The sequence below is a fragment of the Dromiciops gliroides genome, chromosome 2 (genome assembly GCF_019393635.1).
Source record: "Dromiciops gliroides isolate mDroGli1 chromosome 2, mDroGli1.pri, whole genome shotgun sequence".
Classification (NCBI taxonomy): Eukaryota; Metazoa; Chordata; class Mammalia; order Microbiotheria; family Microbiotheriidae; genus Dromiciops; species Dromiciops gliroides.
The window spans coordinates 200760689-200788298 of NC_057862.1; the positions used below are offsets into that span (position 1 = coordinate 200760689).

General features: G+C 36.0%; 1 protein-coding gene across 1 annotated transcript in view; it reads left to right on the forward strand.

Annotated features, from left to right (window-relative positions):
• The window catches only part of HEATR5A (HEAT repeat containing 5A), a 174073-nt gene that overhangs the window by 50611 nt on the left and 95852 nt on the right, over positions 1-27610 (forward strand). Inside the window, exons 9-14 of the mRNA XM_043988253.1 lie at positions 513-668; positions 4471-4721; positions 7299-7410; positions 12241-12393; positions 13834-13933; positions 19840-19949. Of these exons, the coding sequence (XP_043844188.1) occupies positions 513-668; positions 4471-4721; positions 7299-7410; positions 12241-12393; positions 13834-13933; positions 19840-19949 (882 nt within the window). The remainder of the gene's footprint in view (positions 1-512; positions 669-4470; positions 4722-7298; positions 7411-12240; positions 12394-13833; positions 13934-19839; positions 19950-27610) is intronic.

Below are 27610 nucleotides of genomic sequence, written 5' to 3' on the forward strand. Positions count from 1 at the left end.
AACTTCCAAAATTTTATAATTCAGCTCAGTTGTGTTGTTTTTGTCCTAATACCAACTTAACATACATATATGTAAAAAAGAAACTGGGGAGCCTGTCTGAGCAAAGAAACCAGCTAAACCAGGTAAGGGAAACAAAGGTGGGGTCTACAGTCTGCTCCGTATGGTTTGAGACCTCAAAATACAGAATTCACATTTATTTATAGTTTTCTTTGTCCTTTAGGATTTTGTTTTTGCCTTACGGTATTAGCTCCTAAGTGAGTGACAAAAATATACACACACGTGCAAAAACACTGCATGCACATGATATTTGTGCATTGTGTATGGTGAGATACTTAATCTAAACAGATTAATTGTATGTATTATAACCACTGCTCTTTTGAGCAGTCTACAGAGTTTTACCTAAAAAAAGTCAAATTGTACATGTTCCTTTCACATTGTCACTCCCCACCACATACTCTGTGTTGTGTGCTGTAGAGAGTGTGTTACATGGCTAATATTTGTACTTTTTTCAGATGCTGTAATGAGTGAAGGTAATTTGGAAACTCGACCTGGCTCCACAGATGTTGCTGCCAGCCAGCATGTGCTAGTGTGTGCTTTACAAGAACTTGGGAATCTTATATATGGTCTTGGCACAACAGCTGTGCCTTTATTACAGGATTCAAGTACAGGTAGTAATTTGTTCTATATATCTGAGACCCTTTTTAAAATTTTTAGTTTTTACTGATATTAAGTGCTAATTAAGATAATAAATTAAGATCGAATTTATCTGGTAAAGAATTCTCTTTTATGTGGTTGATTTCTAAAAGATTGTACTGTTGGTTTTTTGTTTTGGGGGGGAGGGTTGTTTTGTTTTGCAGGGCAATGAGGGTTAAGTGACTTGCCCAGGTCACACAACTAGTGTCAAGTGTCTGAGGCTGGATTTGAACTCAGGTCCTTCTGAATCTAGGGCCAGTGCTTTACCCACTGCACCACCTAGCTGCCCCCTGTACTGTCGTTTTAATGCAGTATGTATAGCCAATGAATATTTAATAAAGAAACACAATTTAAACTTTATGCTTTATTTATATATGTAGGAAGATTTATTCTTTTTTTTAATTTAAGGGCTTTTATGTAACTCCTTTTTCTTGAATTTTATCCAGGTAGTATGACTTAATAGATAGTGAACTGCCCTTGGAGTTCAGAAGACCTAGGTTCAAGTTCTTCCACTGACATCTGCTAACTCTGTGATCTTGAGAAAATTATTACATTTTTCAATGTCTCCAACAACTTTATTAGACTATAAAACTTGCAGAATTGTTGCCCATCTGCATTGGTAAAGAGAATTTTCCTCATCAGGAATTTTCTAATCCTATGAAATAATAGGACTAGACCATAGTTTATACAACTGTATTCCCAGAGTCATTCTCTGCAATTTCACAAACAACTAGACATAACGTTCCATAAATCACAACAAATGTAGTTACTTTAAAAATGTTTTATTTGTGCTGGGTTTTTTTACATTGCTAACTTTTCAATTCCTTCTACATCCCTCCAACCCTAAGACCCTTCCTTATGAAAAATAAGTAAAGACAGTCATGAGGCCCTTTTTAAGGACTTACTATGTGGATGGCACCTTGCTAAGTGCCAGGGATACAAAAACAAGCAAAAAGATAGAGTTCAGTCCTCAAGGACTTTACAGTCTAGTGGGGAAAAAACAACAAATAAAAGAGAGCAAAATATATCAGCCCTTGGCTGTATCTGAAAATGTATACCTTAGGTATACTAGGTAACTCAGTGAATAGAGTTCTGGGCCTTGGAGTCAGGAAGGCCCGAGTTCAAATGCAGCCTTAGACACTTGCTAGTTGTGTGACCCTGAGCAAGTCCCTTAACCTCTATTTGCCTCAGTTTCCTCAGCTGTAAAATGGGGATGATAACAGCATCTACCTCTCAAGGTTATTGTGAGAGCAAATGAGATAATATCTGTAAAGTGCTTAGCACAGTGCTTGGCACATGACAGGCTCTATATAAATGCTTATTCTCTTCCTTTTCCCCCTTCCTATTCCTCAGTGTAATCTACTACATCTCTGCTGTGAGATTTAAAATTGACTATAAGAGCATTAAACTCCCCCTTTTAACTTTTCCCTTATATATCTCCCAAACCAGTAAGAAAAGAAGCCTCTGAGCTTTAATTAGAGAGGGATTATTGTTTAGACAACAAACAGGTGATACCAAATAGGGAAATAGGAAAGTAGAAATACAAATGAATAGTCTTAGATCTAAGCTTAGTCTATATTCTTTTATAAAACTCACCGAATCCCAAAACTGCCTCTCAGGCTGAGAACCAGAATCAAATGCGTGCCGCCACCGAGAACCAGAGCTGATCACCAGAATGCACCATCAAGCCGGAGAGTATGAAGTAAGGCGTGCTAGGCCACGCTCTCTGGGCAGCAGCCAGTGCACAGCTGTTCGTCACAGTCTCCTCCCCAAAAGGGGTGGTCCTTTAAAAGCCGCTTTACCACACTGCCAAGAGATCCTCTGAAATCATGATTGGTTACTGCATTAATTAGAATTCTGAATTCTTCCAGTAATACATCTTTTATGTTCTTATGGACATTAGGTAAATTGGTTTTCTGAGCTCATTCAAATTTTACCAAGTTTCTCAATATTCTTCATATTCATAATTTCTTAGAATACAATACCATCACTGAGTTTTTGAGGAATTTTCAACTATTAGATAAGCTTAGCTTAGCTTAGAAAAATATCACTCAATATCATTATTTGATGCTGTTTTGTGTCATTTGACCTATAGGCAGCTCTCTGAGAAGACTTTGGCTTTACAATTGTGTGTGAAACAATTGATTTTAGGTCTTTTATCTCAAAATTGAACATATATTATTTATGTAGCTAATGACAGGGGGCAGCTAGGTGGTACAGTGGATAAAGCACTGGCCCTGGATTCAGGAGTACCTGAGTTCAAATCCGACCTCAGACACTTGACACTTACTAGCTGTGTGACCCTGGGCAAATCACTTAACCCCCACTGCCCTGCCAAAAAAAAAAATTATGTAGCTAATGACATAAAACTGAAACAATCATTTTAAATACTGATATAGATACAATATTCTGTTTGTGATCACAGAAACAATAGGATCTCATTGTGTGAAATCCTACTTGAGAAATCAATCTGACTGATTTCTTTTTAGTATTTTTCAGATAAAATCAACCTGATTAAATGGTTAATAAAAAGATATGTTGAAATAGAGGGAAAGTAAGGCTAGGGAAAACTTAAAATGCTCCCCCCCAATAGTTTTTAACCAGTTTTAGTTCCTAGGATCAGAGAATAAACAGAGCATTGACACAATTTAAAGAATGTAACTTTTTTGTGAGCTGACCTAGTTTATACCTATCTATAGTAATGATTATTTTGTAAAACGAGACAATGTTTAGAATCACATCTCTTGGTTTGACCTTTAAAAAACTCAACAACTGGTGTGTATGTGTGTTAGAAGAATATAATCTTTATCCACATGACTAAATGTGTCCCCTCTTTTTCTCGCATCTCCAACTGCCTTTCAGACATCTTGATCTAGATGTCTTAGGAGCCATCCTTTACTCTTTACTGTTTCTCATACCTCCATATCCAATCTGTTGCCAGGGTCTGTCGATTTCACCTTTGTAACATTTCTGGAATAAGCCCTCTTCTCTTCTCTGACACTGCCACCACTCTAGTGCAGGCCCACCATTACCTCACACTTCAATGACTGCAATAGCCTGCTGGTGGGTCGGCCTGCTCTCTCCCTACTCCAATCCATCCTCCCATCCAGCCCCCAAAATGATTTACCTAAAGTGTAGGTTTGATAGTCACTCCATTATTCAGTAAACTCCAGTGGCTCACTATTGCCTCCAGGATCATACTTCCTCGCCAGCCCCCTCCAACCTTTCCAGTCCGCTTACACCTTGCTCCTTGACACGTACTCTTTGATATGGTAACACTGGCCATTTGCCTGTTCCACAAACAAGGCATTCCATCTCTTGGTTCTGGATATTTTCTCTGGCTTTCTTCTATGCCTAGAATGCTCTCCCTTCTTTGCTCCAACTACTGAATTCCTCTGTTTCCTTTAAGACCCAACTAAAATCCCACCTTCTATAGGAATCCTTCCTCAACCCCTTTTAATTCCAGTGCCTTCAGTCTGTTAAGTATATCCTGTTTATCTCTCTCTCTCTCTCTCTCTCTCTCTCTCTCTCTCTCTCACACACACACACACACACACACACACACACACACACACACACGTACGTTTGCATATTGTCTTTCTCATTTGAATTTTAGTTTCTTGAGGGCCGGAACTGTCTTTTGCCTCTTTTTGTGTGCTCTGCTCAGCACAGCATCTAGCATACCATAGACACTTAATAAATGTTTAATGATTGATTGATTACTAAATCAGCCTTTTCTCTCTAAAGATTCATTATTTGTTTATTCTTTTATTCCAGGGATTCTTGACAATGTCATTTCAGTTATTATTCATCCTAGCATTTCAGTTCGATTAGCAGCAGCTTGGTGTTTGCACTGCATTGCTGTAGCATTGCCTTCATACCTAACTCCACTTTTGGACCGTTGCCTTGAACGACTTACTGTGCTCAAATCCTCACCTGAAGCTGTGACTGGCTTTAGTTTTGCTGTGGCAGCTCTTCTAGGAGCAGTAAAGCATTGTCCTTTAGGAATTCCACATGGAAAAGGAAAGGTAATGATTACATTAATGTATAATTTTCCATATGCAGTGATGCTGTTTTAAGAGCTGGCTAATCATCTATAAAATGTGAGGGCCAGACTAGATGACCTCTTCTACCTACAAATCTTTGATTCTGTAATCCTTGTTTTCATGGAAGCTGAAACAATCTAATGAGACAGCTAAATGTCAGTGTTACATTGAGTAGCTTTCTGAGAAAGATGTGGAGAATTCTTAAAGCTAAATATTACAAGTGTAACTATAAATATGATTATCTTAAAAGAAATGCTTATGTTGTACTATTGGTTCCAAATTCAAGGAATATCATCTTCCAAATTTTTGAGGAATATTGTGCTTTGAATACTTCATTTTGTTAGGTAATATCTAACACTTCCAGGAAAATTTGCTTAAAATTTTGTTCACCTAAAAGTGATTCTCAGGAAATGCAGTTCTTGTGAATTACACACTTTCTCAAACTGATAAATGCCCTTGTTAACACAGCATATATTCAGTAGATTGATGCTTTAATAAGTGGCTTTTAAAAGTACTGCAGGGGGTGGCTGGGTGGCGCAGTGGATGGAGCACTGGCCCTGGAGTCAGGAGTACCTGGGTTCAGGTCCAGCCTCAGACATTTAACACTTGCTAGCTGTGTGACCCTGGGCAAGTCACTTGACCCCAATTGCCTCACTAAAAAAAAAAATTAAATTAAAATTAAAAAAAATTAAAAGTACTACAACATTGTACCTTAAAGAACTGGACAAACAGAAGTAGGTTTGTAAGCATCAGAAAAGAATTTTTAGAGAAACTTTGTAAGAACTGGTGAATTACAGCTAAAAGAAACTACTGTTTAGAGATGAAAGCCCTTATTATTCAGACTTTCATGCCACTCATTTAACATTATCAAGTCACCACTCTCTTCCTTTCCCTTCAGCAGTACTACAGCATTATTGACTAAGAATGGGTAGTAACTTTATCATTTTATTCTTTAGTAAAGCAAGTATTAAGCACAGAACTTTGCCAATGATTGAATTTCCCTTTTCAACATCTGGTTAGGATTACTTCTATAAAACTCATTAAACCACACAACATTATTAACTCCTACAACATTATGTTTTATATTAGTTTCTTGGGAAGCAATCCATATGACTTGGTATAAATAGGGTAGATTGAATTAATTCTAGCTGTTGCCATTTTTTAGTAATGTGAGGTAAAATTGAAGTATAAGTTCCCACTGTTAAACCTGCCAACTGGGATTCATTTAATAAACTTTAAATTATTCCTCTATTTTTGCCATGCAAATAGCCTCATGAATTTGACTTTTAAAAACAAACAGGTTTTCTGAGGCTGATTTTTATTTACTATATGGGTCCTTCCTCCCCCAAAATTGCAGTGACATGTCTGTAAAATTTCATGAGACTTATCTCTCTAAACTTCTCATGTCAATTGGCCTCATTATTTTGCACCTCAGTAAACAGCCCATCAGTCTGTTTATTAATACTTCTCTAATTTACTAAAAAAAATGAAATTTGGAAACAGATGCTTGCTCTACAAGTGGAGGTTTACCAGATGCCCTAGTGCCTTTACTTGAGTATTACCTATGGAGTACTACACTTCAGTGTTAGCTAAGATCAGAGTGTGGTTTTTGGCTTTACTATAGTGATGATATCCAAAGTCTAAAATAAAATTACATACTTATAATTTTCTAGAAAACATTTGTTTTTCTGAATTTTGTTGTTGTTCTGATTTCCTAGAAATTTTAAATTCATTTATATCTAACATCCTTTTTCAACATAAGATATCACTGGTGAAAACATAGGTCCAGAACCTCCCAGAAAAGCAAATCTTGGAGGAATATTCTGTGTACATCAGAATTATGTGCCCCATACCACCCAGGTTAGTAATACATGGCTCTTGTCCAAGTGGGCTTATTTATTGGAAGTAGCAAAGGATCTCATTCTAGCATAGCCTTAACTAAGAGAGTTATTCAGAAACAGTTTCTAAGTTACTAGTATATAACACAAATTGCATTAATTTTGTATTAGTACAGTATTTTTAGTAGTATGGTGTTTTTTAGGCATGTGTAAGAGCAATGATGTCTCATGACTTGGTGTGCTTGATCTTCAGTTAAGTGCCAGCTTTCATTTGATTTTTAAGTGTAAAAATTCCTTCTAGAGAAATTTAACTTTTATGGAAAGTATGTTTCAGGAAGGATATCAGAACATCCCTAATGAAACTGAATATGTGGAAATTAAATATTTAGGAGAGAAGCCATTTTAAAATTAGTATAACGCCATGTTACAAACTGTTTGAACTGGATTCATTTTACTGTATTGCCATAATTGAGTTACAAAATATTTTCTGCTATATTGTATCTTACATTTCAGTAATTAACTTCATAAACAATCTTGGTATGGTTATGGTTATGCTGATATAAAATGGACTTTTGACATAGACTTCAAGAAGCATGGCTTTCTTGGAACACTCCTGTGGATTATGTATATTTAATATTTTGAAATGTTGTTTTTAAAAGTAATATTCTTTGTTCAGCTTATATGCTTTTTTTTTATCTTTTTTCCTTCTGATTTTAAATAGATCATTGTGATGTTAGCAGAGGATTTGTTATGTTCTGCTGCTCAGAATAGTCGCCTTTCAGTTCAGCGAACACAAGCTGGATGGTTGCTGATAGCTGCCTTAATGACATTAGGTAATTGGCTTTGGCAAATTTTATATATTTCTAAGTGCATCATTATGTTTTGGGGATGTAAAGGATTCTACATGTGTATAATATGATAGAATAATTTTATTATGAGCTTATAAAAACAATAGGAACATATCTTCAAAATATTTATAATAAAATTTAATTTAACAAAATAACAGTAACCTCCCTGTTACTCTCTTTGTTCCTTTTTTTTTTTTTTTAACGGGGCAATGGGGTTAAGTGACTTGCCCAGGGTCACACAGCCAGCAAGTGTCAAGTGTCTGAGGCTGGATTTGAACCCAGGAACTCCTGAATCCAGGGCCGGTGCTCTATCCACTGCGCCACCTAGCCGCCCCTCTTTGTTCCTTTTTAATCTTTATCAATTCATCTTATATTTATGCTGTGTTGTTGCCCTTCCAGTATCTTCAAAATTTAATTTTGTTGTTTTATTTTATTGCAAATTTCTACTTCAGAATATATAAAATTGTTGCTCATATGTAATGAACTAGATTTGTAAAATGTCATGACTTTTTGCTATTGTGTAGCTTAATCTAAAAAGAAGCTTAAGTCTAAATAATAAGTAGTTGATGAAGAGAATATAAAGCTAAGTGTTCTTCAGATATGAGAAATAATCATTTTTATAAAAGCTTATTAAGGGGGCAGCTAGGTGGTGCAGTGGATAGAGCACCAGCCCTGGAGTCAGGAGTACCTGAGTTCAAATCTGGCCTCAGACACTTAACACTTACTAGCTGTGTGACCCCGGGCAAGTCACTTAATCCCAATTGCCTCACTAAAAAAAAAAAAAAAAAGCTTTAAAAAAAAAGCTTATTAAAACAGTACTTTAGTTACTGGTTATGTAGAAAACAAATCACCTTAGGTAGTGTTGACATAGGCTACAAAATACCAAACTATTCTGAAAGGATTAACCCTGATTTTAAGAATCTTCTCTCCCTGCTACTTTAAGCAAAAAAAAAAAAAAGTGATTAAACACAAAGTTTTGGATTTCATACTTATAGCAATATTTTGAAAAGACAAAGACTTCTGATTCTTTTTCCTGAAGTCACTTTTCTTTTATGCTTTATTATTATAATCTTTTAATTTTTACCTTTTGTATCTTGGTCTAAACTTCTGTGACTAAAATTCCATTTAGCGTACTCAACTTCTTCCTCTCTTTGTTTCAACAAATTATTTTAGATCTAGCCTTAGAGTTTGAAACAGCATTTCTTAAGCCCTTTTCAGTTCTAAACTTCACCATTTATCCTACCCATATCTGATTCTCTGTCCCTTCACTAAAGTGCTACTTAACTGATGGCATTGAAGTGATCCTGGGTTATTGAAGCCTATTAGCAGCTTTTTCCAGGCTGGAAAGGCTTTGAATGTGGTCCTTGAAGATCAGACTCTCTCTGTCTAGAGAGTTATCACAAGAAGATTGATTACCAGGTGATGATGTTTTTTAGCCACAGCAACTCAGGAAACCACCTCCTAAGAAGTTGTGCAATTGTGATCTCCATTGATGGAGGAAATGCCCACACTGAAGAAATCATGGATGTTTTATATTATTAAAGTAGTTAAAGAAGGATATTGTTTAACCAAGTGACAGTGTTATTATTTGGCCTGATTTCTCCCTTAGGCATTAAATCATGAACCACTGCAAGGGCCACTCAACATATTTTTGCCTTTGTGTTCCAAGGGCCTAACAGTAGTTTGCAAATAATGGGCACACAATCAATTTTAATTTTTTTTTTTTTTAGTGAGGCAATTGGGATTAAGTGACTTGCCCAGGGTCACACAGCTAGTGTTAAGTGTCTGAGGCCAGATTTGAACTCAGGTACTCCTGACTCCAGGGCCAGTGCTCTATCCACTGCACCACCTAGCTGTCCCCTTATCAATATGCTTTTTAAAATGTGGCACCAAGAATTGAATATAGTATTATAGATGTAGTCTGACCAGTACAAAGTATAGCAAAACTATCACCCTGGGCTTAGAGACTGCTCTTCAGTTATACAGCCTAAGATTACATTACCTTTTTTTAATTTGATGTTACATTCTGCTATATCAGAATATTTAGAAACAGGTAAGTCATATCTAGAATGTTGAACTTAAAAGAAAAGATATAGGGAAAATATGATGAAGAAGAGATTTTCTTTATTATATTTTAAGTCAGTCCTTGATTTTAAGTTTAAAGTGCTCATCTTCCTTTTGGATGAGTACTATACTTTGCTCAATTGTTTGGTAAACCATCGTTTCTAGCTTTGGCTATGACTTTTTTTAAATGTGTTTTTGGCGGGGGGGCTTTGGGGGGGGTGAGGCAGTTGGGGTTAAGTGACTTGCCCAGGGTCACACAGCTAGTAAGTGTCAAGTGTCTGAGGCCAGATTTGAACTCAGGTCCTCCTGACTCCAGGGCCAGTGCTCTATCCACTGCGCCACCTAGCTGCCCCATTCATAACTTTTTTACTAAACTTTTTTTTTTAATTGGATTTACTGTAGATCTAGGTTTGGCATAGAAAAAGTTGTTAACCTAGCTATTACAGTCCTCAGAAAGCAGACCCATTGTTAACAGTTAAAATGCACATTCACTCAAGTATTTGTAAAGAAATCTTCACATTATTTGAGAACTGCATGAGAAGTATGATTTAGTAACAATCCTAATAATTGCTACTATTTATGTCTCAACTTGAGGTTTGCAAAGCACCTTACAGATATTATTTTATCCTCACAACAACCCTGGGAAGTAGGTGTTAATATTTTCCCCATTTTACACATAAGGAAATGGAGGCATAGGTTAAGTGACCTTCAAGTTTTTTTGACTCTTAAGTTACCTCTCTATTTTAAATTATTATTATTTTACATTTTAAGTTCTCTACCTCCCTCTCTTCCACACCACACTGGAGAAGACCACTTTTTGATAGAGGGTGTGTGTGTGTGTGTGACTGATTTGAGTGTTTAATACTCAGAATAACTTAATCATTCACAGTTAATCTTCAGACAATATTGCTGTTATTGTATACAACATTCTCTTGGTTCTGCCCATTTCATTCTTCATTATCATTATCATATGCAAGTCTTTCCGTGTTTTTCTAAAATTTTCTAAAATTGGCCAGGTCATCATTTCTTATAACATACATACTCAAGTGGATATAGTAATATATTTTTGCCCTGAGGGAAAATGAGAGGAGAGGGAGATAAGGGGGGGGGAGAGAAGAGGGGAAGGAGGGAAGGGCAGATTGGGGGAGAGAGCAGTAAAAAGCAAAACACTTTCAAGGAAGGTGAAAATGTTCTGCATAACAGCACAAGTATGACATACTGAATTGCTTGATTTCATAGGGAAAGTTGATGAGGGAGGGAGGAAGAAAAATTTAGAATACAGAATTAGCTCAAAGACCTTAATCTCATCAGAGTGGGCTCAAAGAGGGAATAACTTCACATCAGTTGGGAGGAGTAATCTATTTAACCCTACAGGAAAGTAGGAGGGGAAGAGGATAAGGAGGGAAGGGTGAAAGAAGGGAGTGAAAAGCAGAGGAGGGGACAGTCAGAAGTAAACACTTTTGAGAAGGAATTAGGGTAAAAGAAGATAGAAAATAGAGTAAATATTATGGGAAGGGAATAGGATGGAGGGAAATAGTTAAGATGATTGACTATAATGGCAAAATGTATGATACCTGCTTTGCTGGGCAATTGTGAAGAAAATTCTTTGTCAAGTTTAAGGTACTATATAAAAGTTATGATGAACAGGATGCTGTCAAAAAAGCCTGGAAAGACCTACATGAACTGAAGTAGAGTGAAATGTTCTGTATACAAAATAACAGCAATAGTGTAAGATGATCTTCTGGGAAGCACATGATTATTTTCAACAAGGTAATGATATAACCCTGAAGAACTTATGAAAATTGCAATCCATCTACAGAGAAAGAACTGATAGTATCTGAAAACTGATTGAAACACATTTTTTTTCTTTGACAATTCCTTAATCTGAAGTTTTAGTTTTTAACTGTTTTCTCTCACAACAAAGTTTTTAAAAATTAATGTCAAAATTTGTTTTTACATATGTTTTAGAAAATAAAATTCTAAACAGAAAAAAAGACCACATTCTGCTATTAAAAAAAAAACACCCCACAATATTCCATCATAATCATTTACCACAATTTGTTTAGCCATTCCCCAGTTGATGGGCATCCCCTCAATTTACACAAATTTCCCAAATCCCCTCAATTTCCATAGCCACCACAAAGAGAGCTGCTATACATATTTTAAAACACGTAGGTTCTTTTCATTTTTCCCTGATCACCTTGGTAAACAGACCTAATGGTGGTTTTGCTGGGTTTTCTAACACTTTGGCCATAATTCCACATTATTCTCCAGAATGGTTGGATCAGTTCACAGTTCTACCAGCAGTGTATTTGTGTCCTAATTTTTCTACATCCCCTCCAGCTTTTGTCATTTTTCCCTTTTATCATATTAGCCAATCTGATAGGCGTGAGATATTATCTCAAAGTTGTTTCAATTTGCATTTCTCTAATCAATAATGATTTTAGAACATTTTTTGTGTGACTTTGATTTCTTCATTGAAAAACTGACTCTTCATATCCTTTGACCATTATTAATTGGGGAATGACTCATTCTTATAAATTTGACAAAGTTCTCTATATATTTAAGCTGAGACTTTTATATATCTGTGAAATTGTCTGTAAAATTTTTGCTTTCCTTCCAATCTTGGTATATCCTGTTTATTTTTAAATAACTTGATTTTTAACATTGATGTACCAATTTTAAAAGTGGCTAAGAATATAATAATTTTGTGTTTTACTCATTGCAAATGACAGTCCTAAAATATTACAGGTTCTGCATTTATCCATCACCATCTTCCCCGGGTGCTAAGATTATGGAAATGTGTTTTTCCACTATCTCCTAAGGATCTAGAAACCGAGAGAAGTCGAGGAGACTCATTTACATGGCAGGTGACCTTGGAAGGTCGTGCAGGCGCCCTCTGTGGTAGGTTGAGTTAAGTATTCTTCCTTGTCTGCTTAAGGGAGCACGATTATCATCTGATGATTTTCTTACAATGTAGGATTGATTTGGTGGTCTAAATCATGAGTTCATAACCTGTGTTCCATAAATATATTAGGGGGTCCATGAACTGGCATAGGAAATATCTCAGATTTTTGTTTATTTTTTCTTTTTTAAATTAATATTTTTCTTTAAAGTTTTAGGTTTCAAATTCTATCCCTCCATCTTTCTCTCCCTCCCTTACCCCTCCCTGAGGTGGCAAATAATCAGATATACATGTATATACCTATACAATCATTTAAAACAACAAATTTTATCTCAATATAATTGAATTCCTTTGTAATAATATATATTTTACTTTATAATTTAAAAGTATTATTCTGAAAAGGGGATCCTTAGGCTTCACTGAACTGCCAAACAGGGTTACATGACACAAAAATAAGAATCTAGAACAGGGATTCTGTTCTAGATATTAAATTGAAGCATTATTATATGAAATCATTTATATGTTTTTAAGCCTTAGGGTCATATGTGTCTTATTAGATATAATCAAGTTTAGGAGGGAGCAAGTTTTGTTCTGCTTGAATGCAAAACTAAAAATACTTGGAATAAGTAATGGTGACATAATCTTTTATTTTCTTAAAAGGATGCTATTTTGAGGGGAGAGAAAGTAATTCATGAGTACTATAAAATAGAGTATAGAAAGATTACAATCTCTACTGGTGAGAAGTGTAGCCATACTGGTCAAATACTGAATAGTACATGATCATGAAGACCTTTCTGTTTAGTCTAGATGAGAAAATGTTTTGATCCTGTAGTTTATTTCACATTTGAAGATAGGTACTCCTGTTAGGAAAATAAAAATTCCTTAAGAAGATCCATATGCATTGAATTATTTTTTCATTTTACTTTGGGGGGGGGGCTTTCCCTCACCTATAGCAAATTTATAATCTCTATTATTTCCTCAAAATAATTTGTTCTAGTTATCCTTCTATTAAATTTTTTTGAAAGTTTGTGACAATGGTCTTTTTCTTTCTTCTTTTTTTCTTTTTCTTTTCTTTTTCTTTTTTTTTTTTGCGGGGCAGTAAGGGTTAAGTGACTTGTCCAGGGTCACACAGCTAGTGTGTGTCAAGTGTCTGAGGTTGGATTTGAACTCAGGTCCTTCTGAATCCAGGGCGGATGCTTTATCTACTGCGTCACCTACCTGCCCCCGACAACGGTCTTTTTTAAAATAACCTTAATGAAAAAAAAATTTAAGTGGAGGAAAAGGAAAATAACTTTGTATAAAAATCAGGTCCAATTTTTGGCAACCTTGGTTCTATTTTATTTTCTCTTAGCCTTGGTTGAAATGTAAATGTACCATAATTAAATGTGATTTTCACAGTTGATTACACCTGTGCTAACTTATAGTCACTTCTTCTCCAGCTATCAAGAGCTTTGTTTCTCACTGTGATGATCTTCTTACTGATGAAGTCATTCAGCGACTTCTTCCTCCCCTTCCATGTGCTATTGATTTACTAACTCAGTAAGTACAAAATGTATAAAATCCTCCAGTTAAGACCCAACCTTCTGAACACATTTTCATTTTTGAAACATAATAGTAAGCTTTGTTTTCTCTTCCTCTTCTGTAAACCACATATTTAGTCCCAGTTTGATTTTAATGTAATATCTTGAGTGAGAGATCTTAAATATATAGAGAAGTGAAATTACAAGTGGGGAATTAGGTGTTGAGTAAACATTATCTTAAATGTGGTAAGGTTGAACAAAGAAACTAAGCAATCAGCTGTTATGTCAGACTTTTGTTTAATCCTGTTTTGTTTTTGTTTAATTACTATTTGTTTATAGCTACTAAAATTTGGTCCTTACTAAGGATAATGCTAATTCTTTTTTTATGTTTATATCTATTTTTCTCAAATTTCATTCACATGAACATAATCTAAAAATTAGCATAAAAATTATAGTCATTGCTGATATTTAAACTTTATGTACCTCTATTTTTAGAATAGTCAAACAGAATGAAATTAGCTCAGTGCCTAACAAATAGTAGGTCATTAATAATTATTTATTGAATTGAACTGAAATATTGGTTCTGGTCAGAGAATATTTTCATTTTTTTCTACTCTGAGTTAATAATTTTAGGAAAAATATGTAGGTGTAATTGCCAGTGCCAACTGAGTTCAATAGATATTTTAAGTTTAAAAGCAAAAAGTTTAACTAGGTTCTATATATTTCAAATATTTAACCCATTTGTAAGATTTACTAATTTAAATATTATATTCAACTTCAAAGATCACAACAAAAAATTAAGAACAAGAGAGGCAATAATTTATTTAGTAACTTTAATGTATAGAAATTTGCTTTTATTCTATATTATGGCCTGGTAAAAATTGTACAAGTTACTTTGAAAAATCCATGATTTCAGGCAGCTAGGTGGCGCAGTAGATGGAGCACCGGCCCCGGAGTCAGGAGGACCTGAGTTCAAATCCGGTCTCAGACACTTAATACTTGCTAGCTGTGTGACCCTGGGCAAGTCACTTAACCCCAATTGCCTCACTAAAAAAAAAAAAAAGAAAAGGAAAAAAAAATCCATGATTTCATCTGTATGGATGTCATATCCAACAACAGATTGTAGCCCTTTTGTTTCTTGGGTTACTGTGATCTAGAAATCCATCAATACTTGGCTAACTCTTGATAGTGAGCTTCATAGCACTTGGGCTGACCCTTTAATGACAAAAATACATTTTATTTATTATCCCTTATGTGAAGTATTTCAGAGTGAGGAAACTTCCCAGAGCTTACACTTCACTAGCATAGCCTTTGAGAACCAAGTATCATCTCCATATCAGTACTAGACATGAAAGTAAAACTTTATAATTAATGTAATATTTTGACAAAAAAAGTAGATTTTTAAAAAAGTTTTTGCTGAATTGCATTATTTGGGGTGATGCCTTTCAGTGGGTGTTTTAAAAAAAAAACTTGTAGTGATTTCCTGTCATAGTTGTTTGGAATCCACCGGTAGTCTGCATCCCATATTACTTTAAAATGTAATACTGTGCTCTCAAATAACAAACTCTTCCCCTAAAGTAAGATCTCTCTGCTAAATGAATAAATACATACACTGGAAAATAACAGAGATTTTGTCAGTACTGTGGTTCTTTTTACTTCTATTCAGACTAATACCTAACAACAGATCAATTTACAATGTTTTTTTAAAGTGCTTATACGCAAGATTGAGCACGATATGGTTAATATTTCCAAATTTTATTCTTAAGGATTTGTTAATATTTGTTCATCAATATGAAGAATAAATTGTTTTTAGGTGCCATCTATGCTGAGGTAGGGATTCTAAGGGGGGGAAATGAGTAGGGAGAGCCATGAATTGGAGGGATGAAGAAAAACCATTGCAAAGCTATGAAGATAAAATCCCCCGTATGAGGCATAGCAAATAGGTTAGACTATAGAGTGTATGGTGGGGAATAATACAGGGGGAAAATTGGACAGAATCAGGTTATAAGGAACTTTACATTTCAAGCAGAGGAAATTTATTCAATTCTAGAGGTAATAGGGAGTCAGTGGACTTTATTGAATGAGGGGGAGAGGGGCATTAGGGGAAGGTACCCTTTAGGAAAATTACTTTGACAACTGAGTGGAGGATTATTTGGAGGGCAGGGTGGCTAGACTTCTGTATTGAGACCAAATAAGCTGTTGTAATGGTCCTTATGAGGACTTTTACAGGAGGATTGGTGTAAACTCCTTTAGGTTAGGGATTGTCTTTCTTTCTGCTTATATTTGCATTTCCACTGCTTAGCACACTGCCTGACACATGGTAAATGTGTCACACAGGTAAATTAAGAAATGGTAGTCGACTGACATATAAATGTGGGAATTGTCTACATAGATAATTGGATATGATTGGGTAGGTGGTATAATTGAACTCATGAGAGCTGAGATCACCAAGTGTGAGGGTTGAAAGAAAAGAGTAGCTAGAATATAAACTGGAGAATACCTATAGTTAATGGACATAAAATGAATGAAGATCCAGCAAAGAAAAGTGAAAAGGAGTGGTCACACACATATGAAGGAAAACGGAAAGAGCAAGTGTCAAGAAAGCCCTGAAAGAAGAGAGGTGATCAATAAATGTCAAATGCAGTAAAAAAGGTCAGGAAGTATCTGTGTGACCCTGGGCAAGTCACTTAACCCCCATTGCCTGCCAAAAAAAAAAAAAAGGTCAGGAAGGATGAAGACTTCAAAAATGTCATTAGCTTTGGCCTTTGGGATCACTGATAACTTTAGAGATAACAGTTTTATCTGAACTATATGAAGTAGAAAGCCAGATTGTAGATGGTTTAGTAGAGAGAATGATGAGAAGAAGTGGAGGCATTCTATATAGATAGCTTTCTCAAGACATTTAGGCATTTAGGTGAGAAGGGGAGAAAAGATACAGGATGAAACCTGGTAGAGGGACTGTAGGATCTAGAAGGTTTTAAGGATGGGGGACATTTGGACTTGTTATTAGACATCAGTGAAGAAACCAGTACATAGGGGGAAATTGAAGATTAAAGAGCGAAAAGGAATGATAGCAGGGACACTCTTCTGGAGAAGATGTAGAAGGATACTAACAAGAGTGCATATAGAGAGATGAGGCATGGAATATCTCCTATGATCAACAGAGAAGGCCAGTTTAGCTAGGTTTTTGAGTGTGTGAGAAGGAATAATGTCAAGTTAGGCTTGGGCCAGGTTGAGAAATGCTTTTAGAGCTCAACAAAAGACATTGTTTTCCATTTAATTCTAGAGGCACTCAAGTTTATTAAGTAGGGAAAGGACATCGTTGGATCTGCACTTAAGAAAAAAAAATCCCTTTGGCACTAATGGGGAAGGTGGACTAAAGTGAGGAGAAATTTGAGGCAGGTGAACCAATTATGAGGCTGTTGTGATAATCTAGGAGAAAGGTCAGAAAGTCCTGAACGGAGATGGTAGCTAATAGCAGAAATAAAGAATCCGTTGAAAGAGGTACAGTTACATGGGTAGAAACAGCAAGATTTGGCAACTGATTAGATATGTGGGATAAGGGAAAGTGAAGAATCAAGCATAATGCCAAGGTTACTAACTTGGGAGACTAGAAGTAGCAAAGTTTAGAAGAGGAATGAGTTGGGATAAGTTTAGAAATGGGGAGGCTTGGGGAGACAATTCAATTTTTAATATGTTGAGTTTGAAATTTCTCTGGGACATCCCTGGAAATGCAGGTTTGGAACTTGTGATATAGATTTGGCAATCATTAGATTAGAAGTAATGATCAAAGCTATGAGAGTGAATCAGATTACCAAGGAAGAGTGTATACAGTGAAAGCAAGAAAGCCAAAAACATTTAGGGCACACATGAAAGCACAAGGAAAAGAACAGATCTCAGAAGCTAAAGAAGAAGAGAATAGTAGCAGCGTATAGTCAATAGTGTCAAATGCTACAGGGATAAAGTGTATTAAGGACTGAAAGAGAACCATTGGATTTGATGATTGAGACAACCAGTAGCCTTTAAGAATAGTTCTGGTAGGGCGGCTAGGTGGCGCAGTGGATAAAGCACCCGCCCTGGATTCAGGAGTTCCTGAGTTCAAATCCGGCCTCAGACACTTGACACTTACTAGCTGTGTGACCCTGGGCAAGTCACTTAACCCCATTGCCCCGTGTAAAAAAAAAAAAAAAAGAATAGTTCTGGTAGAGCTTTGAGGATAGACGCAAGAATATAAGGAATTACATGGACATTAGATGATGAAGAAGTAGAAGCATTAGATAAACCTTTTCCTGGTAATTTGGCCATAAAAGAAAGGTGAAATGGTAACTGGGTGTTGTAGAAGGGAAAGCTTTTGTAGGATGAAAAAAACCTGAGCCTATTGGTAGGTAGATGTCAGGGGAATAGAAGAGAATGACTGAAAAGGGATGAATGCTGATTCAGGGTTCTAGAGTAGACAAGGGTATTTAGGGGACCAATATTCCTCCAGTCATCCATGTTCTTCCCCTGAAACATAAAAATGAAGGAAGGAAAGATCATCCAGGAGGAGGAGGAGGAGATGGTCAGCATTGTCAAAAATTGCAAAAGTATAAACAAAGATGAGGATTGCAAGAAGGCCTTTAGACAGAGATTAAGACAATTTTGGTTAACCTTGAAGAGAGAAGTTTCTGTTGACAGGTGGGGTTTGAAGCCAGACTACAAGGGGTTGAGAAGTGAGAGGAGGGAGGGATTGGAGGCAGGGATTGTAAATGGCTATTTTTAGGAGTTTGACATTGGAAAAGATGTGAATTATGGGATTTTTTTACACCACCAGTTTTTGAGTAAAATAGCCAGGTCAAATGAAGACTTTAAGGATGAGGGAACTATGGGCAAATTTATAGACAGCAGAGCACAAGCTAATAAATAGATATCTAGAGATGGAAGGCTGTGCTTCTAGAAAAGGTCAGAGGGAATACAGTTAAAGCACAAATAGAGAAGTTGGCCTTGATGACAAGGGTGACCTCATTGTCAGAGACAAGAAGAAAAAAAGGAAAAATTGGGGGCTGACCTAAAGAGAAAAAAAGGGAGCTCCCCACAAGTAACTATAATTTTCTCAGTAAAGGCAGAGGAATGCTTTCTACTTAGAGGGAAAAGGGGAATGTGTAGGAGTCAGTATAGGGGGATTGAGAAGAGGTTTGCAACATCTGCTTCAGAAAATGTAATCGTCATTCAGGGAAGGATAAAAAGATTGAATGCATCATTGATATCCCAGTTAGGATTAATAGTGTAGGCGCAGCTAGGTGGCACAGTGGATAAAAGACTGGCTGTGGATTCAGAAGGACCTGAGTTCAAATCCGGCCTCAGACACTTATTAGCTGTGTGACCCTGGGCAAGTCACTTAACCCCAGTTCCCCCACCAAAAAACAAAACAAAAGATTAATAGTATAACTTTTTTTACCTGGGGTTAAAATTGCTTAACCCTAGTCAGTACAGTTTTGTGATTTCCTTCAGCAGCCCAGGAGAAGGAGCAGAAAAGGCATATGGTGAGAATAATCAGCATTGTCTGTTAAGACTTGAATAATAGTACAAGTAGGGAACAAAAAAAGGATTTATGGAGAGGATGGCCTCCTGAGCTGGTCCTTAAAGAGAGAGTATTTATCCCAGGCGTAATAAATAGTTTGCCTCATAGAAGAAATCAAATTATATGAAGCAGCTATCTGTAGCCTAAGGAATCATGAGTAGAAAGCACTTAAAATACACCTAGCTAATTCACATTTTCAGATCAACTTGCTCACTGAAAGTAGGGACTGTTTTATTATTTGTACTTGTATCTCCACTGTGCCCAGCACAGTGTCTTATATATCTATGTTAGGCATTATTAAATAATTGTTGATCAATTATTTGTATAGTGTTACATAATTTATACACTTAAAATCTACTTTTTTTTAGACTTTCTTCAATACAGAAAGCATATGGAAATCCTTTGAAAACCCCCTCAATGATTTACAAACAAAGACTTTATGAATTATTGGCTTTATTACCTCCCGAGATGTATGCAGGTATGTACTTTGGATAGAAATGGATGCTGCTATTTGATGAGTGTTATGCATCAGGTATATAGTAAATTATTGTTTCCAAGGAACTCATGGTGTTTTATTAGTAAATACGTTCCATTTTTCAATATTTCTTTAAGATAAGGAGAATAAATTTAAAAAGTAAAACCACTAACAAGTCTATTGTGTTCTAGACTGCCTCTCCTCTTTGGAAAAAAATCAATACATATCACTCTAGAGTGCATCAGAGGCATATCTTTAATGAATCCTGGGTGAGACTGAGTCACAAGAGTTAGGCTTGAATCCAACATGGAGTCTAGACAGTGTATACATAAAGCAAACTCATTTGTAAGTGTGATGCCTACTGTCTTCACTCTAGCATACAATTTTTTTTCCTCACTATATTCCATCTGAATCACACCTACTCATCAGGAAATCTTCAGTCACCAACCAACTCATTTCTTTCTTTTTTTCTTTTTTTTTTTTTTTTTGTGGGGCAGTGAGGGTTAAGTGAAGTTACAGGGTCACACAACTAGTAAGTGTCAAATGTCTGAGGCCGGATTTGAACCCAGGTCCTCCGTACTCCAGGATCAGTGCTTTATCCACTGCACCACCTAGCTGCCCCCAGCTCATATTTCTGTATTGCTTTATTATTCACACAGTGTTTTACAGCCATATCCATTACTCATAATCAACTAAGGTAAATAATATAATCTATGCTTCTACAATAACCCAGTGTGAGTGATAATTACTTCATATATTTTCTCATAAGACATTTGGATATCCATACTAGGACCTAACTATATGTGAAACAAGAAAATGGGCTTCAGATAGCTAAATAAACACTCGCCAGCATTAGGCCTTGTGTTAATGCTAGCCTAATCATTGTCAGAGAGCAAAAGTAAAGTAACCTCTTTTGATTGTCATAAGAGATGTGAAGAAGACAGGTACTTAATTGGCAAACAATTCTAAGATTGTAAAGTAAATTTCTATAATGGGTTATTCTTTTAAAAAGATATAAAAACCTTTCAACTTGTGGGGAAAATAACTTTATTGGAAAAAAATAATTGAATTTGGAAATAAAGAAACAAACATGCTGATTTTGGGGTGGGGGTGAGTGGTGGTAAAACCATGAAGAAAAAAAATTTCTTTAGATGTAAATTACTGCACAACAAATTTAATATTTCAAAGCCAGTGGTAACTTTTTCAGTTCAGACTTGCACATTGATAAACAGCCAAACCACAAAATTTTTGTGTGTTTTGGGGTTGTTTTTTTTTTTGGTGAGGCAGTTGGGGTTAAGTGACTTGCCCAGGGTCACACAGCTGGTAAGTGTTAAGTGTCTGAGGCCGGATTTGAACTCAGGTACTCCTGACTCCAGGGCCGGTGCTCTATCCACTGCACCACCTAGCTGCCCCCACAAAATTTTTGAAAAAGGAAAAAAGTTATTTTCATATATTTACCTGAAGATTCAGACATATTAAACTGACTTATTTTCTCAGCCACACTTCAGATTTACAGTATAATTTGCTTAGTGCAGATTATAATAAATATTAGGAGATTAATTGGGGATGAGGAAGAAAGTATTGTATTTCTCTTGAAATTGGTGGTTTAAAAATATAAGTAGATATTATATAAGTAAATGTTCAGAAAACAGATTTGAAAGTCATTGTTTTTTATTCAAATGAAACCTTAAAAGGAAGAGTAAGCACCATTTTACTGGTGCTTTGCCCTCTCTCATATAGTACTTGATATAAAAGAAAAATGAGAATATATTGACAATATAGTGTAGCCAAAAACTTTGTTAATTTGCTAACTTTTTATAATTTATTTGTCATTGTATTTTTCTACCCTCTTGTACAGCTATGATATTAGTTTTCATTTAGGTCATTTAAAAATATTATTCTTCCCTAAATTCCTACTCTAATGCCTCATTGTAACCTGAAGGGGACTGAGTTCTACCAGTTCATGCCAACGGAGCCCAAGACAAAGTTGTAAAGACTTATAGTGTGGATCTTAGTGTCCTTGGCCCAGGATCAGTCAGTTAAGTTGGAAGAGACTCTTTACACAATTGGCCTAATGATGATGAATTTTTCAAACACAGCAATTCTCAAAAACCATCTAAGACATAATCCTGAATACTGGATGCTTCAAAGTAATGATACTCTAATTAAGATAAAAATAATTTGTAGAATCAACTGTATTAGCAGTAGTAATTTACTCACATTTATAAATAGGAGTGCTTTTCTCACAACAACTCTATTGGGTAGTGTGAGTAGTTGTAGTTTACAGTTGAAACTGAGAAGTGGTGTGGTGTAGTGCAGGGTTTCCTAAACTTTCCACTTGAGACCCATTTTCTACTAAGAAATTGTTATGCAGCCCTAGGGTATATAGGTATGTAAAATAGGTATACAAATCAAACACTTACTGGCAAATTTTTCATGACCTTCACATTTAGTTACATGACCCCATATGGAATCATGACCCACAGTTTAAGAAGTATAGTGGGAAAAACTAGTCATAAGGCCTGGATTGACCTCCCTAGTTTTGAATTCTTGCCTTTACAAAGTCACTTGTGTGACCTTGGGTAAGTTATGTAACCTTTCCAAGGTTCTTCAGTAATACAAGAGAGGTGAGCAGTATGTAGATAATCTAGCTCTAAGGCCCCTTCCTACTCTTCATCCTTTGAAGCTTGTAGAGGTCAGTGGACACCCAGTACGTCCAGATCTTCCTACTTTAATACTAATAATGCTCTTGTCCCTCTATTAGTTTTAGGTTCAGATTCATGCACACATAGGATTTTGACAGTAGGTAATTTACCATTAAAACATCAAATGACATTTAATTTTTAAAAACAATAAGAGGGGGCAGCTAGGTGGCGCAGTGGATAAAGCACCGACCCTGAATTCAGGAGTAGCTGAGTTCAAATCTGGTCTGAGACACTTGACACTTACTAGCTGTGTGACCCTGGGCAAGTCACTTAACCCCCACTGCCCCGCAAAAAACCCCCAAAAAACCAAACTACAATAAGAAACAGTATAATTGTGTTAAGTATTGTAAAATAAACATAATCTATAAATTTATTTATCTCACTTAACCTACCATGTGTGTACCTTTGTTTCCAAACTCACTTGATTTTCCAAATAGTCATTTTTCCCACAAGTCTGAAAGGTTTTTATGTCTTTTTTTTTTTTTAAGTGAGGCAGTTGGTGTTAAGTGACTTGCCCGGGATCACACAGCTATTAAGTGTTAAGTGTCTGAGGCCGGATTTGAACTCAGGTCCTCCTGACTCCAGGGCCGGTGCTCTGTCCACTGCGCCACCTAGCTGCCCCCTTTTTTGTGTGTGTGCATATCTTTTTAAAAAGAATAACCTGTTACAGTAATTTTCAGTCTTAGAATCGTTTGCCAGTTTCAGTACCTGCCTTCTTCACATCCCTTATGACAACCAGAAGATGTCAGGTTACTTCACTTTTGCTCTCTGACAGCTAACCTATTGGGGGAATTTAGATAGTACAGGAAAACTCCCCCAGAGTGGTAACCAGCGATCTAGATTACAAGGGTTTTTTCTCATAGGGCAATGCAGCCATACTGGATTTATTGCTGTTCTTTGAACATCATATTCCATCTCAGCTTCTCCTTACCTTTGCTCTGGCTTTACTCTGGAATGTTTCCCACCCAAACCTCTGATTCTTCAGATCTTTTGTTTCCTTTAAGATTTTGCTTAAGTACCACCTCCACCAGACCTTTCTTCCCAGATGCTAATGCCATCCCATCTGTGGTTACCATTCATCAATTCTGTATTTGTCTTGTGTACTTTGATTTATATGTGTTGTTTCCTCCGTTGGAAGGTAATCTGTTTGAGGGGAGTAACTGTTTTTCCTTTTTCTTTGTATTACCAGTACTTATCACAATACCTGACATGTAGTAGGTGTTTGATAAATGCTTGCTAGTTGATCAATTTAGCTTACTAAGATTCTAAAGATTTCAGTAGCTATCAGCATTGTTTAAAAAAAAAAAGTTTGCAAGGTTTTTTTTAAGGTGATTTTTCTCTCAAACTAATGATAATTTAAAGTATTTAGATAATAAGTTCTTGCTACTTTTCTGTATGATCCCCCATACTGATTCAAACATGTTATTATTATTTTTTTTAATCACAATCTAGCACTATATTTGAAGGCAAAAGGCTTGGATTCAGATCTTGGCTCTGAAATCTACTATGACTTCAAACTAATCACTTAAAATTCAGTCCTAATCAACAAATATTTTATCAAATGCTGACTCTGTTGAGCCCTGGGGATTAAAAAAAATTCATGCATTTACATTAAGCTCAGATTGTAATTGAGGAGACATATAACAATTACTAGGTGCATACAAGATATATACAGAGTAAACTAAAGGTAATCTCAGAGAGTAAGAAACTTAGGCCCTGGAAAAGGCCTCCTGCAAAGATGGGATTTAAACTGAATCTTGAAAAAAGTCAGGGATTCTAAGAGGTGAGGGTGAGGAGGTAAAGCATTTCAGGCATGGGAGACATTCAGCTTAAAGACTTAAACTCTCTGGACCTCAGTTTCCTCCTCTGTAAAATGAGGAGGTAAAACTGGTGTCTCAGCTCCTTTTTTTCATTGCTTTTGTTACCCTTTCACATCACTCAACACACTCCTCTCTCCCCATAGTTAAAATCCATCTTATTTAACACCAGTATTCTTCTAGTGGTGACATTATGGCTCTTACTCATAGAATACTACAGTCTACAAAGCATTGCTTTTTTGAGGATTGCCAAAAGAGTAATAGAGAAGCACAGTGGGCATGAACAAGCTGTAATATATTACAAATAGGGAATAAGACTGAAGAAATAGTATAATGTAATTTTTTTTTAATGACCACTTATATAACAAGAACAAGGGATAGACAGTGGATATCCTATGTGTTCCATTGCTATTCTTCCTATCTCAAAAGAAAATGGAAAAAAAAAAGCCCTTGACCTGTTGGGTGGACCCTTCTTGACAAAATTGTTGGTTGAATCTTTAAAAATGTGCAGTGTGGATGGGTTTTAATTGACATCATTTGTGGATATCCACATCAATGAGCACAGATCCAATGGTGTATTCAAGTTTAAATATAAAGTCTAGCCCTTCACTTCAAAAAACCCAATTTGTAAATCCCAGATGCAGGGTAAACATGATTAAAGGACAATTCATCTTGTGGACTGCAAGCTCAGTATGAGTTACCAGTGGGATATGGCAACCAAGAAAGCTAATAGAATCTTAACTTGGAATTAAGAGAATCCAAGAGAGGGGCAGCTAGGTGGCGCAGTGGATAGAGCATCGACCCTGGAGTCAGGAGGACCTGAGTTCAAATCCGGCCTCAGACACTTGACACTTAACTAGCTGTGTGACCCTGGGCAAGTTACTTAACTCCCATTGCCTCACTTAAAAAAAAAAAGAGAGAGAGAGAGAATCCAAGAGAAAAGAAGTGATAGTCCTATTCTATGCACCTTACCTAGACCACATAGAGAAGATTACAGCCAGTTTTATATACACATAAAGAAGAACATGGACAAACTGAAGAGCACCTAGAGGAGGTCAACCAGGATGGTGAAGGGCCTCAAATTCATGCCCTAGAAAATCGGGAGAATCAGGCAAATTAAGAATATTTAGCCTGGAAAAGAAAAGAAATTGGAGGATCTTATAGATGTCTTCAAGTGTTTGAAAGACTGTGACCAAGAAGAGGACCTAGACTGATTCTTTTTTTTTTTTTTTTTATGTATGAGGTATTTTATTTTTTCCATTACATGTAAAGATAGTTCTCAACTTTTGTTTATACATGCTTTACAATTTCAGATTTTTCTCCCTCCCTCCCCCCTCCCCTAGATAGCAGGTAATCTGATATAGGTTATATCTATATATCTCTATACATATACATATATATATACATATATATACACACACATATATATACACATAATAACATTAATCCTATTTCTGCATTAATCCTGTTACAAGAGAAAGAATCAGAGCAGTGATGCAAAACCTCAAAATAGAAAAAAAAACCAACAGCACCCAAAACAAAAGAAATAATATGGTTCAATCAGCATCTATACTCCACAGTTCTTTCTTTCTTTTTTTTTTCTTGGATTTGGAGATCCTCTTCCATCACGAGTTCCCTGGAACTCTTCTGTACCATTGCATTGGTGAGAAGAATATAGTCCATCACAGTAGGTCAACACTCAATGTTGATGATACTGTGTACAATGTTCTTCTGGTTCTGCTCATCTCACTCATCATCAGCTCACATAAGACCCTCCAGGTTTCTCTGAACTCTTCCTGCTCATCATTTCTTACAGCACAATAGTATTCCATTGTATTCATATACCACAACTTGTCCAGCCATTCCCCAATTGATGGGCACCCCCTCAACTTCCAATTCCTTGCTACCACGTAAAGAGCAGCTATAAATATTTTTTAGACTGATTCTTTTTGCCCCATAGAACATAATTGAGTAATAACCAAAGTTACAAAGAGGCAAATTTAGGGAAGAAGGGCAAAACTTCCTAACCATGTGAGCTATTCCCAGGTGAGATGAGGTGGCTCAGAGAGGCAATGGGTCCTTCCTGTAGGAAGCCTTCAAGAAAAGGTTAAGTTACCACTTGCCAGGTATATACTAGAAGCAGTTCTGTTTCAGGTGTTGGCTGGAATGGATGGCCTTGGGAGTCCTTTCCCACTCTCTACGTCTAAATTGCTGTAAGATAGGTATTTGAGTATTGCAGGAGCCACTTTAAAATTATCTTTTAAATATCAGTATCTATTTTAAGAACTTTCAATCTTACTTTAATTGGGAATCTATAACTTTTAGAAAGTACTTGGGGCAGCTAGGTGACAGTGGATAGAGCACCATCCCTGGAGTCAGGAGAACCTGAGTTCATATGTGGCTACAGACACTTGACACTAACTAGTTGTGTGACCCTGGGCAAGTCACTTAACCCCAATTGCCTCACACACACACAGAGAAAAAGAAAGTACTTAGCTTGCTTTAAAATTAGCATATTTAATTTAAATGTGTGCTTTGCTTGATATAAAAAAGTCTTTAGCTATAATATCTTAGTCTTATCCATGTATTTCTGTTTGATATAGTTTACACTAATATCAGAGTAGTCCCCAGAAAGGAAAAAAAGTAATTTTGTGACCAGGACTAATAAGACAAACTTTTCAAGTTTGAACATATCTTACATAGAGAGTATTTTTTTCTAAAATCATTTCTTCAGACTACCTACAAGGTAGAGAGGCCTGGTCAGATAAAAAGAAAAACTGCAACCTTCATGGGGGCCTGTTAGAACAGGTTTGTGTTGCCAGAGTTATGAATTTTTTTAAAAACCTGCTTATGTTCCTGTTTATATGTTTCAGTCATGTTGTTTGCATATATTTAGATGTAAAAATAATATTAAAGTATAAATGTTGCCTTTAAGAAGTTTGGGTTTGGAAAAAACTATATTTACCCCAAAATGTAAATTAATAAGTGATTTTCCACAGTTCTATTAGAATACTTTACTTTATAAAAAGGGCCAGTAAAGTGTATTCTTGTGTGTTTAGTTACAGTACTGTAGCTGCTTGACTGTAATTTGGAGTGGGCCTAGGATCAAAGATAAATATGATAGTATATAAATTAAGCTTTT